Below are 14,784 nucleotides of genomic sequence, written 5' to 3'. Positions count from 1 at the left end.
GTGGCAGGCTGTTCGACTACCAGGGGCATCACAACCAACCCCAATCCTGTTCTCAACCGTTGTGCACACACACACACACGCACGCACTTTCCAGCAGGGGTCACTCTATATAACAAGCAAGAGCGGGAGGCTCTGGGTGACATTTGTCCTCCCTTGGCCCGGGGGGTGACACTCCGCACAGACCGAGGGCCAAACGTGGGACTTTCTGCTCTCGTGTATCTCAGTCACACACGGCCTTACAGAAATCCGATTGGAAATTATTTGAAATGTTTGTAGGAAGCACCTTCCTACGTATACAAGTTTCAACTTCCTTTATGTAAAAAGCGAGGTGTGTGTGTTTTTTTTTTAAGTAAAGCTCGGTCGAGGCTTGAAGTGGTGGAAGACTGTTTCACACAAGTTATGTATTTTTTTTGAGGAAACGTCAAGGTTTAGGTGACCTTTGAACTTAAAAAGCTGTCACTTCAACACATAGGGGATTGTGGGGCTGGAGTTTCAGCGGGAGATCATCGGCCTTTACCTGTTGATCAGACGCCAAGTTCATCCTATACGGATGTTGCTTTCCTTCCTCGTTAGACAGAGGTGTCCAAATTTTGGAGTCAGACCTATCGAAAGGAGAGGAAAGAAGGACATATGAGCAGTCTTGTATTTATTATTCAGTTTTACAAAGCAATCAAACTCATATAGCCCTAAGCTCTGGAAATTCCCTCCCTAAATCTCTCTCTCTCGCTCTCTCTTCCATTAAGAAGCTCTGTAACACCTACTTCTTTGACTAAGCTGTTGGTCACCTGTCCTGTATCTCTTTCCGACACGGCAAGAGAGCCCCAGGTGGGCAGAGGAAACGCTTCAAGGACACCCTCAAAGTCTTCTTGAAAAAGTGTAACATCCCCACCGACACCTGGGAATCCCTGACCCAAGACTGCACAAAGTGGAGGAGAAGCATCCGGGAAGGCGCCGAACACCTCGAGACTCTTCGCCGGGAGCAAGCGGAAGCCAAGCGCAGGCAGCGCAAGGAGCGCACGTCAACCCAAGCACCCCACCCACCCGCCCCTTCAACCACCGTCTGCCCCACCTGTGACAGAGACTGTAGGTCCCGCATTGGACTCATCAGTCACCTGAGAACTCATTTTTAATGTGGAAGCGAGTCATCCTCGGTTCCGAGGGACTGCCTAAGAGAGAGATCTCTTTACGTGACTCGGTGTCAAAATTTTGTTTGATAACGCTACCGTGAAGCACCTTGGGTGGTTTTACTATGTTAAAGATGCCATATAAATACAAATTGTTGTTGTCGAGAACCAGGGAACTCAAATCCCATGGGTCTGGCTCCGAAAAGAAGCACATTTGACAAGTATAACACCTAGATACAGGCACCGAGGCCCATCTACCAGGACATGCAGTAACTGGTGGGTTTACAAAGCAATAACACTTGAGGGAATGAGAGATTTATAGCTCGATTCTCTTCCATGGTAGGTTCCCCCATTGAGATGGCACTGCCAGTATTTCCCTCGGTTAACTTTGTTTTAACAATGTGGGTGGGCTCCTAGCTCGATTTATAGCCTCTATTGGGATTCTTCTCTTTGGGGGGGGGGGGGGGGGCGGGGGCGGGAGAAGAGAAGAGAAGCCGGGAGGGTCGTCTGGAACTTCTTGAAAAGGACCGAGGGAGTCATTTTTAGCGTCAGTTTTCTCAGGGCCTGAGCCACAAAATTAGTTGAATTGTTACTGGCTAACATCTGGCAAAGAGGGACCCAGCTATTGGCACCAAGGCCAAGAGGTCCATGAAGGGCATGGTTCAGACCTATAGAATCACAGAATGGTTACAGCACAGAAGGAGGCCATTCAGCCCGTCGAGCCCGTGCCGGCTCTCTGCAAGAGCCCTTCAGCTAGTCCCACTCCTCTGCCCTTTCCCCGTAGCCCTGCTAGTTCAAGGATCTGGCCTTGACGGTGAGGGCTACCACCAGCAACCCCGACACGGTGACAACCCTTTCCACCTCCTCCTAAGAACTTTATAAAATTTGTCAGGCCAACTGGCCATTTACAATTCCTGTGTCGGCTGTCCTTAATTAACCCATGTCTGTCTACTCAATTATTAATTTTGTCCCATATTCTGAACTCAAAGCTTGCCCGCTAACTGCTCTCTCGTTACCTAGTTTATCTCTTTCTGCATTTTTGAACAGTAACCCTCCAGTCTTCTGGCACAATTTCCATACGCCAGAATGTGAGAGTGGTTCTGGCCGGAATACCAGCTACTTTCCTCCACATTCTAAGATGCAGCCGTCAGAGGCCAAAGCCTTTTCCACTTAGGATTATACTCATTTGTTCAGCACTGTTTCCTTATCAATAGTTATCTTCTCTAACTGCTCCACCTCCTCCTCTTGCACCCTTTAACTCCCAATACCACACTCTTCTGTGAAAACAAGATAAAGTCCTTAAATTTATCTTTGCCATTCCTTCATCCTCCATAAGATTTCCTTTTTCATCCATAATTGAACCTGCCCTTCAACCATTCTACATTACAACAGCTGTAAAAGCACTTTGGGACATCCGGAGCTCGTGAAGGGTGCTGGAGAAATATAAGTCTTGCTTTCTTTTCTTTTACATTTTTCTGTTTATAAATGATCTCCATTTTTCCGCTGGTCTTTTTTCATACACTCGCGCTTTGCTTTTCTAACCGGTTATTTCTACTTCCCCTCTACATTCGACTTGATGTTAGAAGCACGCTTCACATTTCTACCCACAATGGACCACTTCCCTGAAATGTCCATGAGGGACCATGAGATTCTTCACACCCCTTCCTCATCCTGCAAGTATTCCTTCACTCATGGCCCAACTCATAGGGGAACAGTGAAAGACGCACATCTGCATTTACTTGTTACCTGCACCTGGTCTCACCCCAGACAAGGAATGACCATCACACCTGGGTTGCATTTCAAATGATGGTAGGCAAAGGGGCCGCCACACGTTCTACTTTCTTCTCAAAAAGATGTCACTCAACCAGAAATCTACTATTGAGGTGAAGTCCCAAGCCTCTGGCCTCTCGCCCTGTACAAGGAGATCTCCCCAGAACTGTTGGGCAGGCAGGTCAGAGAAGCAGTGAGAGGTGGGAGTGGTAGGAGGAGAGGTGCCAGCTGCAGGCAAGTCAGGAAACTGCTATATTCTCGGGATGTGGCTGTCGCTGGCAAGGCCGGCATTTATTGCCCATCCCGCGTTGCTCTCGAGAAGGTGGTGGTGAGTCTTCTTCTTGAACCGCTGCAGTCCATGTGGCGAAGGTGCTCCCCAGCAGTGTTGTTTGGTAGGAAGTTCACGTCTCTTCAATCACTGCTGCCCAAAGGCAATACGTCGCCACTGCTTCAGTGCAGAACTTGTTCTGAAAGTGCAGTGACCATTGCACAGATTTGATACCCATACTAACCGCTCATTTTGTTCAGCCGTCCAAGAGGTACCACACCGACAAGCAGAGGAGCAGTAACTAGCTGTTCTCCGCAGCTTCTGCGCCGCCAAGCCCCTCTTCACCAATCCCACCGTTACATCTCCCCCCTCCATGCACCAGCCCAGACACGCACCTGGGTGTGCTTTGTAAGGGGGAGGTCAGGTGATGAGCACGAGCGGCCAGGAGAAGCCTGGGGTGGGGGAAGGTCCAGACAGACAGGAAACACCTGCTTTTAGCTGAAGAGCCTTGGGACCAGTTCTCAGGGGTCCCAGAATGTGTTGCAGACAGGGGCTCAGTCTGGGGAGTCCTCTACCTGAATGATGGACGTGCACATGCTGGAGTTGACTCTTAACTGCCCTCAGAGGAGGCTGAGCGAGCCACTCAGTTGTATCAAGGTTCACCACCACCTTCTCGAAGGCAGTTCGAGATGGGCAATAAATGCTGGCCTTGCCAGTGACGTCCACATCCCAGGAATGAATTTAAAAAAATACACTCAAATATATTGTCATTAAGAAAAACAACTTCATTTTAGCAACTTGTAGACTATCGGAAATGGTAACATGGAATTTGGGGGGTTAAAGAAAAAGGTGGGGGGGGGTGGTGGGGTGGGGGAAAGTCTCGACCTTAAGGTATTCAGAGGCGTTCCATGAAGGTCCATAAAGATCATGAAGCAGACGCTGTTTGCGAGGTGTGGGTCAGGTGCACGTTATGGGAGTCATGTTTCTACTTTGAGTTCCCAACATGGACAGACTGAGTGGGCTGTACAACAGGCTACACGATGCTACACGCCCAATATGTGTGCTCCCTGCAAGTACTGCATGTGTCAGGATATTGAAATCAGAGAAAGTTCCCCCCTTTCATAATCCAGCAACACCGAGAGGTTGAGAGGACATTGTAAACAGCAATCTCCAACAGTCTCTCAGCACCAACACCAGCTGAACCCACTGACCCGTGACTGCGTTAGAACAGAGAGAACCAATATCATGCACCAATCTTTACAATATTAGCATTTGTTTTCATGCCAACAGCGTACCATGGTAACAGCTATGGATGGCTCCCATGATTCAATCACATGATAAACATAAATTGCAGGCAAATATATCACTTTCAAATTTAATACAGGGGAATATAATTCTCCTCTATATCACAGGGGAATGTTATTCTAGTCCATGACACATGGAACATAAAGTGGCCACAGAGGAACATGGAGCAGAAAGGAGACTGCAACCTGTAAGAGACCCTATTCTTATATACATAGGATTAGGATTTGGTTTGATCTCATATTATTAAAGGGTTTTGCTTTCTTTTCACTTATAAATGACTTGTAGATTTGTACAGTACTGGAAATAATAAAATGGTGAAGTTGCTCATTCCCAGAATTCTTCAGGGTATAGAGGACATCTAGCAAGAAAAAGCTTAGTCAGCAAGGAGTGGTCTTTTGTTAGCAAGCAATGATGGATACGGGGTTAGTAGTCTCCCAGGGAAGAGGGTAGTCTATGTCACAAACAAAAAAAGACAATGATCGACAGGTCATTCAGGAAACTGAAAAACAACTCCTGTTAAGGGATGGCTACGCGTAACTAGAGCCCTATAAAGAGCTCAAGCTTTCCTTCACAATTCGTGGAGATAGAGACAAGAACAAAGGAGTGGACTAAGGTTCCGTTCTCTATCCAGAGCGAAAGCGGGTAATGTCATTTGTTTCTCTGTATGACTATTGCTTAAGGCATTGAGTGTGTCAAGAATTGGTTGAACTCAATAAAGATTATTTGCAACCAAGTTGGTGTCAATTCAAAGAACCTTATAAACCCATCTGGCCGGCTCCCAAAAACAAACCCCCTCAGTCGCCCACTCCCTCAAATATCTATGCAATTCTCCCTTAGATTTTCCCCACTCTATCTGCCTCTCTGGAGTGTCGGTTCCAGACCCTCCCTGTGTAAATCAGAAAGAGGTTGGGAAACCCAGGAGAACGGGTTTCCCAAAGACCCTGCCGAATTTAGTGGCAGGGCTTGATTAACAATTGAAAGCTCGGTTTCCCAGATGGAGAGGCTGGCTGGCTTGCGGCACTAGGCCGCAGAGAGGAGGGAGGGATCAGGGCCGGAGGAGCATCGGGAGGCGCGATGGTCGGGGGGGTGTCTGGTCACGGGGGGCGGGTGAGGCAGTGACACTGGATCCAGTAGGTGAGTGTAAAAGGCACTTACCTCCTGGATCCAGCAGTCCTCACCTCCCTTTAGCTGGCGGGTTCCCCGAGGCCCAGGAAACCCGACCAGCCAGAGTTAAATTTGTAATGGTGGATCACCAGGAAGCATGCCAGCCTCATTATAATATTTAAATTAGCAACCCGCCTCCTGGGAGCGGATTGGCTGCCTGCCCACCCACCCCCCGCTCCATCTTTGTTAAAACCAGAAGTGGGTGGGTTGGGGTTGAGATTCAGGTTTCTTTCCTCTGTAACTTTCCACGCGACCCACTCATTTTTTGGGGTTAAAATTCCCATAATCTCAGAAATCTGATTGTACAGACGACACACTAAATGTGCTGTTCTGTATTTATTCTAAACTGAACCAATCATGGGTGGAGTCACTGGATGCCTGAAATTATCTACCCGTGAACCCTCATGTACACCAAGGAGGTGCAAGGAAAGAATTTGCAGCGCGGTCCCACTAACAGCATCAACAGACAGCACCTCCACTGTATAAACCACAGGTTGTCCAGCTGAAATGTTTCGAAGGTGTGCTATATTCATTTATAGAATACGAGAATGAACATAGAGAGTAAATTTTCAATTGTATTCTCCCAACACAGGGTCTTGCCCATCGGGAGCACAAATCAAGAATTTGTATGCATGCAGGTCATGATTTTCCATTCACGAACCCTCTCAAAGCACTCACTCAAAGTCCTAGATCTAGGTCAGGGCCAATAGATCTGGACAAGTTCCACCATCTTTAACAGCAAGACTTAACTTGTAGTCGTAACTTTTGGGAATGACTTGAGGAAGCTGCCCTGCAGTTCATGATTTACATAAATGCATAACATTTTTTAAAATTTGTCTATGGGATGTGGGCGTCACTGGCAAGGCCAGTATTTATTGCCCATCCCTAATTGCTCGAGAATGTGGTGGTGAGCCGCCTTCTTGAACCGCTGCAGTCCGTGTGGTGAAGGTACTCCCACAGTGCTGTGAGGGAGGGAGTTCCAGGATTTTGACCCAGTGACGCTGAAGGATCGGTGATATACTTCCAAGTCAGGCTGGTGTGTGACTTGGAGGGGATCTTGGAGGTGGTGGTGTTCCCATGCGTCTGCTGCCCTTGCCCTTCTAGGTGGAAGAGGTCGCGGGTTTGGGAGGTGCTTCCGAAGAAGCCTTGGTGAGTTGCTGCAGTGCATCTTGTAGATGGTGGTGGTGGAGGGAGTGAATGTTTAAGGTGGTGGATGGGGTGCAAGTCAAACGGGCTACTTTGTCCTGGATGGTGTCGAGCTTCTTGAGTGTTGTTGGAGCTGCACTCATCCAGGCAAGTGGAGAGTATTCCATCACACTCCTTACTTGTGCCTTGTAGATGTTGGAAAGGCTTTGGGGAGTCAGGAGGTGAAACACTCGCCACAGAATACCTAGCCTCTGACCTGCTCTTGTTGCCACAGTATTTGTGTGGCTGGTCCAGTTAAGTTTTTGGTCAATGGTGACCCCCCAGGATGTTGATGGTGGGGGATTCGGCAATGGTAATGCCGTTGAATGTCAAGGGGCGGTGGTCAGACTCTCGCTTATTGGAGATCATCATTGCCTGGCACTTCTGTGGCGTGAATGTTACCTGCCACTTTATCAGCCCAAGCCTGAACGTCATCCAGATCTTGTTGCATGCGGGCATGGACTGCTTCATTATCTGAGCAGTTGTGAATGTGAAAGTGAAAATATGAATGTTAAAATGGTTAAGAGACATGAGTACAAAATCCAGGCTGGCACTCCAATGTACTGAGGGACTGCTGCACTGTCGAAGGTGCCATCTTTCGGATGAGACGTTAAACTGAGGCGCTCTCAGGTGGATGTAAAACATCCCTAGGTACTATTCGAAGAGGAGCAGGGGAGTATTTAGCCAATATCTAGCCCTCAACCAACATCACAAACAGATTGGGGAGCACGGTGGCATAGTGGTTAGCACTGTTGTCTCACAGCACCAGGGACCCAGGTTCAAATCCGGCCTTGGGTGAATGTCTGTGTGGAGTTTGCACATTCTCCCCGTGTTTGCGTGGGTTTCCTCCGGGTGCTCCGGTTTCCTCCCACAGTCCAAAGATGTGCGGGTTAGGTTGATTGGCCATGATTAAAAAAAAAAAAAAAAAAAATTGACCCTTAGTGTTAGGGGGGATTGGTTACAGGGTTACGGGGATAGGGCTTGGGTGGGATGGCTGTCAGTGTAGGGACCGGGTGCTAGGATTTGGATGATCAGCCATGATCTCGTTGAATGGCGGAGCAGGCTCGAAGGGCTGAATGGCCTACTCCTGCTCCTATCTTCTATGTTTCTATTATCTGGTCATGCATCTCATTGCTGTTTGTGGGAGCTTGTTGTGCGCAAATTATCTGCCGCATTTCCTACATTACAACAGTGACTGTACTTCATTGGCTGGAAAGTACATTTGGACATCCTGAGGACGTGAAAGGTGCTACAGAAATGCAAGTCTTTTTTTTAAATAACATAGCAGATTCCCCTTTGGTGCCTGTGATAAATCAAGGAACCATATGCAACTCTTTCAACTTCAGTGATCTGGCCTGCTGACCCAATGGCAAGTATACAGGAACCTAGTTCCAAAAGCTTCTTATCCAATTTTCCCCCGTCAGAAGTGGCCAAGAGAAGAGGGAAGGGCCAGTCATATTCCTCAGGCTTGGCCACAAAGGGAAAAACTCTTCAAGCAACTAGAGTCTCTATATTTTTGGACGCTGATTGTACAAATTCTGCCAGAGTCACAATCAAGACTCGCTCCGTGGGAAACAAAGTTATTACAAGTCGCGATGAAGCCCATCCTGTGGCTGACAGATTCTGAAGCCAAGAGTTGGCAGAAAATCAGCAATTTTGTAAAAACGCAAGTCAGAACTGAAGTTTGCCCTTCTGAACTTCTTGGAATCCTAAAAATAGAGAAACACTCACTCTCAAGAGTAAGGAATTTATTCACTGTACAAATGTGACGGCCACGCGCAAAGTGAGGGGATTTCAATGCAGACTAAGGGTCAAAACCCTCCAAAGACAGGACCGATGCCTGCGGAGATTCCCCCACTGCTCAACTTCTCTAAGTTGATGAGTTCTGGTCAGTATTTTGTTGGCTTGACTCTACAAATTAAATTAGTCACAAAAAAAGTCTTGGTCCCGGTGATGTAACCTTTAAGGCAGGTTCACAAGTGTTTTAATGAAACCAACATTCACATTTTCTCACTCAAACAAGTCAACCGGAGAAAATTTAGTGGCCGAGTTACGATAAGTGTGATCAACTTAATGGGCTGGGAGGAGGGAAACTGGGCGAAAGTGAATTCCAATGGTGCCCGTCCCAGGGGTGCCAGCTCTGGAGGTTTCATCACATGACCTCCCACTTCCAACCACCCCGCCCGGTCAAAACAGCCTTCATTCCCCATTTCCAAAATATCATAACTAATAAAAGAAATTGAGTGTTTTTTTTTCCATTTAATGTCCCAATGATTTTTCTCCTGGTTGCTCTCAGCAGATATATTTAATTCCTGGTAACCTTAGCTCTTTCCCCTCTTGGTCACAAGTCCCAATCCATCCATCCAGATTGGTTTAAAGTTTAAATTTTCCTCTATACGAGTTCTGGAAGAGTCTTAAATGAAACAAATTTGATCTCTGTCAACCCATTCCCAGACTGCCTAATTTAAGTACTTGGGAACTAACGATCTTACATTTATACAGCACCCTTCCATACTTTCAAGATATTCCAAAACGCTCCACAACCAATGAATTATGTAGTCACTATTTTGCAGACAAAAACGTCAGCCAATGAGATGAATAGCCAGTAGGTTTAGGTGGTGCTTGTTAGATCCGTGATTCAGTGGATAAAGAATTACACGGATGCTGTATATAACAAACAACAGGTCTTTACTGGAGGAGGGTCATCTCTAGACTGGAGTACAGAGGCATGCGCACAGCTTATATACCAGTGTGGTTACTGCCGGTACTACAGTATACAGGAGCTGTAAAAAGTAGTTCTGACTTAAAGCACATACACTACAGTGCTGGTTGAGGAATAAATATTGCCAGGACCTTCTGCACCTTGTACTTGCTGATGTGACTTCAGAAAAGGAAATAAGAAAGAAAGACTGACATTTCTATCGCATCTTTCACAACCTCAGGACATCCCAAAACACTTTCCAGCCAATGAAGTACTTTTGAAGTACTTTTCCAGCATCTGCAGTATTTTGCTAAAGTACTTTTGAAGTGTAGTCACTGTTGTCATATAGGAAACACAGCAGCCAATTTGCACACAGCAAGCTCCCACAAACAGCAATGTGATAATGACCAGATAATCTGTATTTAGTAATGTTGGTTGAGGGATAAATATTGGACACTGGGGATAACTCTTGCTCTTCTTCAAAATAGTGTCACGGGATCTTTTACGTCCACCTGAGAGGGCAGACAGGGTGTCGGTTTAACATCTCATCCAGAAGACGGCACCTCCAACATTAAAGCACCTCCTCAGCACTGCACTGGAGTGTCAGCCTAGCTTTAATGTGCTCAAGTCTCTGGAGTGGGTCTGGAACCCACGACCCTCTGACTCAAAGGCGAGGGTGCTACCGACTGAGCCACAGCTGACAGAGGCTTTTCTTTGCTTCTATTTCTTATGTTCTTATCTGTGATAGTAGATTGGCGGTTAGGATCAGATCAGCCATGATCTTATTGAATGGCGGAGCAGGCTCGAGGGGCCGATTGGCCTACTCCTGCTCCTATTTCCTATGTTCTTTGTCCCCTCCTCTCCTGAAGGTAGCAGCTCCTGCTAGGGTACAGTACCTCATCCAAGTGGCCATTCTTCAAGCACAGCGTGATCCTGTTCTCACCCCAACGTGTCCTTCAGCAGGATTTAACCAGAACCAGCTGGAGTGGGCCTTTGGCATAGCGGTAGCATCCCCGCCGCTGGGCCAGAAGGTGTAGGGTTTCGAACCCCGCTCCAGACAGTCCCGGCAAGTGGAGTCAGAGCTCCAGCTCTAAATTCTGGGGTGACATCCAGCGGGATACTTGCGTCCGTGGGTGTGGGTGTGGGTGCCCCCCCCCCCCTCGTATGGGTTGTGGGAGCCCGTAAAACCCTCCCGCCATAGGACTAACCACCCTAATGGCTGGTATGAAGATGGTTACGGTCACGGAAGGAGCGTTAAACGTGGCCAGAAATCCTTCCACCACTTCATACAGTTCCCCAAAAAGGGAACAGTATGTGAAGACACGAAAGACAGACAGACCAGAACCAGGAATCGTGGCTGATTTTCCTTCCGCTCTTCCCATCCCAGCCCCAGTTCAGATGCCCAGGAATCCTGCAGCCAAGTGTAACATCAGCCCTACTGCACAGGGTGGGTATTGAACCTGGGACTTATCCGGTCTGTAACACACCAGGCAGTTGCTCTACCAAACAAACCGGCCAACAAGCAGAAGTGGCTTTGGCATGGCCGCTGGTGGAGCTTGAATGGTTGGACAGCCATGGAGGGATTTGAAGACAAAAATGAGAATATTAAAATCAAGGAGTTGCCGGGTCGGGAGACAACGTAGGTCAGCGTGCAAGCTCTTCTAGACCAGCCAGTTACAAACTCTGCTCTTCAACGCATCTTATCCGTAAACCTAGCGGAGATAAAGCTTTAGATCCGTAAAGAGCAACATCCCGGCCTGATGGGAGGGTTTCGTTTCTCTTCAGTACAAGGGATAGTTCACTTTAACAGCCAGAAACAGCAACTCAGCCCAATCCCATTTAAAACTATGCTGCGCTGGCAAAATAGCAGTTACACCAAAGCCAACATAGGCCCAAGGCTTTTAAATAAAAATTAGTGAGAGCTGAACTCTACTAGTGCAGATCAACTCATCGCACCCACACGCTGACGAACGGGAAGAAAAAAATCCCTTAAATGGGAACGAGCCGGGAAAAAAGGATCAATAAGACAGCCTGAGGGCACACGGATCGCATGTCTGTATATGGGCACAGAAAGGGTCTGCTTTATTGTTAGCCTCCTCCAGGAGTACAACGGCAATTTGCTCACAACACTGTATTCCCCAGAATGGTCACTAACAATAGGAGGCAGACCATAATACCTTCCGACAGACCTGGGCATTATTTGGCATGGGATTCTTTGCATGCCATTTGGATTACAGACGCACATTAAAGTGCAACAGACGCCCCCTCCCCTGTGGCAGAAACAAGCTGAGCACAAGGTGGCTTGGAGTGGGGAAACGTTCTGCTTTTATTGGGTGAGGGAGGATGGGATAAGCTGCTGAATAAATGCAAGCCCTTTATGAATCAAAACAGATTAACTGGGGTTGAGAACAGCCGGTTGACTAGCTGTATTTATAACTCCGCAAAACAGCATTACAGTCACAACAGGCCAGAGATCGCTGGACCGGCGCGTCTCGCCGTGAGTGGCGTGACTTGGACTTTTGACCTCACCCTCCAGATCGCAATATATTGCTGGAAATGCGACTGGAATTGATCACGGCGCAACAATGTCAACATCGCATCTGGGGCCTCATGAACATCGGGGCCAATGGCCTTCCTCCTTAACCAATGGAAGAAAAGGACAGAGGAAGAAACAGAGCGGACGACGGAGAAGGAAATAGGGTGAATCAGAGTCAAATTAAAAACAGAAAGAAATGGAGGAGAGTGGATTAAGAGAGAGAGAAAGAAAGGAAAAAGAAAAAAATATTAAAAAGAACAAGCCGAAGAAGAGGATATTGTGATCCAGTTGTGTTTGGGGATCGCTGTATTGGCCCTTGAGAAGTTCATGAGTGTGTGGCAGGGTCGGTGTGCGATATGTAAAAGCATTCTTGACCCATGAAGTATCGAACCAGCAGCCCCGTCCATCAGGAACAGCGAAACACCCAGTGGGTACGTCATTGCTCTACTTTCATAGGAGCGTAGGAATTGCTAGGCCACAAAAAGACCCTGGTCCATCTAGTTCGCCTTCTACCATCCCGGTAATCCCATGATACAACACTAATGGAGCTGTTGACTGATCACAGCGATCAATCTCTATCAATGAGTCTACAACAGACCCAGACACGAGGCGAGGAAACCCCCAGATGTGGAGAGCTTCGGGGGCCAGAGGTCCACAGTCACCTGTTCCTCCCAAGCGCGCTACACTCAAATAACTCATATACACCATCCCAAAATTATTTTCTGAAACAAATCTAACTAATTAGCATTTTCGAATGTCGAAACAGCTGTGCAACCTGCAAATTATGCTCTTCCGACACTAACCGGAGTGGGGATGGCAAAACTGCCACATAAATACAGCCAAGACAGAGAGAACGTTTAAAAAACTCTCTCTGAACAATTCACTACCTGCTGCAGTGAGACTCCACAGCTTCATTGATCCCGTTCTGGGTCTCGAAGGTTGAATGTCATTTCAGGACCCTGAATCACGCCATTAACGGGGTCCTTACCACCTGAATTAAAAGCCCGAAATAGCAATGGGGAAGTCACTTTGCATTTATGGTGTAATGCCAGAAATTTCCTGACTCACAATTAACTTCAGTGGAGGGGCTCACAGCAAGGTTGCAATTATTTTTGTTTTTGCTGGATGAACAGTGGAACAGTGAGAATTGCAAAGGATTTTGTGGAGAATCAGAACTCATAGAAACATAGACGATAGGAGCAGGAGTGGGCCATTCGGCCCCTCGAGCCTGCTCCGCCATTTAATGAGATCATGGCTGATCATCCAAATTCAGTACCCTGTCCCTGCTTTCTCCCCATATCCCTTGATCCCTTTAGCCTTAAGAAATATATCTAACTCCTTTTTGAATATATTTAATGAATTGGCCTCCACTGCCTTGTGTGGTAGAGAATTCCACAGGTTCACCACTCTCTGGGTGAAGAAATTCCTCCTCATCTCTGTCCTAAATGGCTTACCCCTTATCCTTAGACTGTGACCCCTGGTTCTGGACTCCCCCGCCATCGGGAGCATCCTTCCTGCATCTAGTCTGTCTAGTCCTGTTAGAATTTTATAAGTTTCAACTCATGGTGTCTCTCTTCCTCACCACAAATTGCTGGGTATTTTACAAACTAATAATGGCGAGCGCAATCATTTTCCCAGCAATTTTTGGCACAATATTTCCAGACTTCTTTCGGCTGTGTCCACAGCGAGATATTTAACACGGCACGTACTCTCCAGCCCTGCTCCCTCTGGTACCACCTTTAGCAGAGTGATGTGTCGTGGTTATGTTACTGGACTAATAATCTGGAGAATGCAAGTTCAAATCCCACCACGGCAGTTTGAGAATTTAAACTCAGTTTTAAAATTCTGGAACTAAAATGCTGGCATCAGTAATGGTGACCATGAAGCTGTCAGATTGTCATAAAAACCCAACGGTCTCATCAAGGTCCTTTAAGGAAGGAAACCTGCCATTCTTACCCGGTCTGGGCCTATGTGACTCCAGTCTCCCCCCAAGTGTGGTTTAACTCTTAACTGCCCCCTGAAATGGCCTATGATGCAACCCAGTTGTACTAATAGATGCTGAGAGGCTGTTTCCCCCCCAGCTGGAGAGCCTAGAGCTTGGGGTCATAGTCTCAGGATAAGGGGTCGGCCATTTAGGACTGAGACGAGGAGAAATTTCTTCACTCAGAGGGTTGTGAATCTGTGGATGCTCAGTGTATCTCAGGCTCAAGTGAATCAAGGGATTTTTTAAATTTTTATTCGTTTATGGGATCAGGGCATCGCTGGCAAGGCCAGCATTTATTGCCCATCCCTAGTTGCCCTTGAGAAGGTGGTGGTGAGCTGCCTTCTTGAACCGCTGCAGTCCATGTTAGGTAGGGAGTTCCAGGATTTTGACCCAGCAACAATGAAGGATCGGCGATATACTTCTAAGTCAGGATGGTGTGTGGCTTGGAGGGGAACTTGGAGGTGGTGGTGTTCCCATGCGCCTGCTGCCCTTGTCCTTCTATGTGGAAGAGGTCGCGGGTTTGAGAGGTGCTGCCGAAGAAGCCTTGGCGAGTTGCTGCAGTGCATCTTGTAGGATGGTGTCGAGCTTCTTGAGTGTTGTTGCAGCTGCACTCATCTAGGCAAGTGGAGAGTATTCCATCGCACTCCTTACTTGTGCCTTGTAGATGGTGGAAAGACTTTGGGGAGTCAGGTGGTGAGACGCTCGCTGCAGAATACATAGCCTCTGACCTGCTCTTGTTGCCACAGT

At 47.4% G+C, this 14,784-nt stretch overlaps 1 protein-coding gene across 3 annotated transcripts in view; it reads right to left on the bottom strand.

The window, feature by feature from the left end:
- pdlim1 (PDZ and LIM domain 1 (elfin)) overlaps window positions 1-14,784 on the bottom strand; it is a 106,864-nt gene that overhangs the window by 35,887 nt on the left and 56,193 nt on the right. For all 3 annotated transcript variants that reach the window (XM_085970217.1, XM_085970218.1, XM_085970219.1), the window contains exon 3: window positions 518-602. In XM_085970217.1, the coding sequence (XP_085826343.1) occupies window positions 518-602 (85 nt within the window). The remainder of the gene's footprint in view (window positions 1-517; window positions 603-14,784) is intronic.

This window comes from Somniosus microcephalus, chromosome 29, assembly GCF_052327205.1.
Source record: "Somniosus microcephalus isolate GS21.2 chromosome 29, FLI_Smic_1.0, whole genome shotgun sequence".
Taxonomy (NCBI): domain Eukaryota; kingdom Metazoa; phylum Chordata; class Chondrichthyes; order Squaliformes; family Somniosidae; genus Somniosus; species Somniosus microcephalus.
Note: the sequence above shows the minus strand (reverse complement) of the source record. Positions and strands in the feature narration are given on the sequence as shown.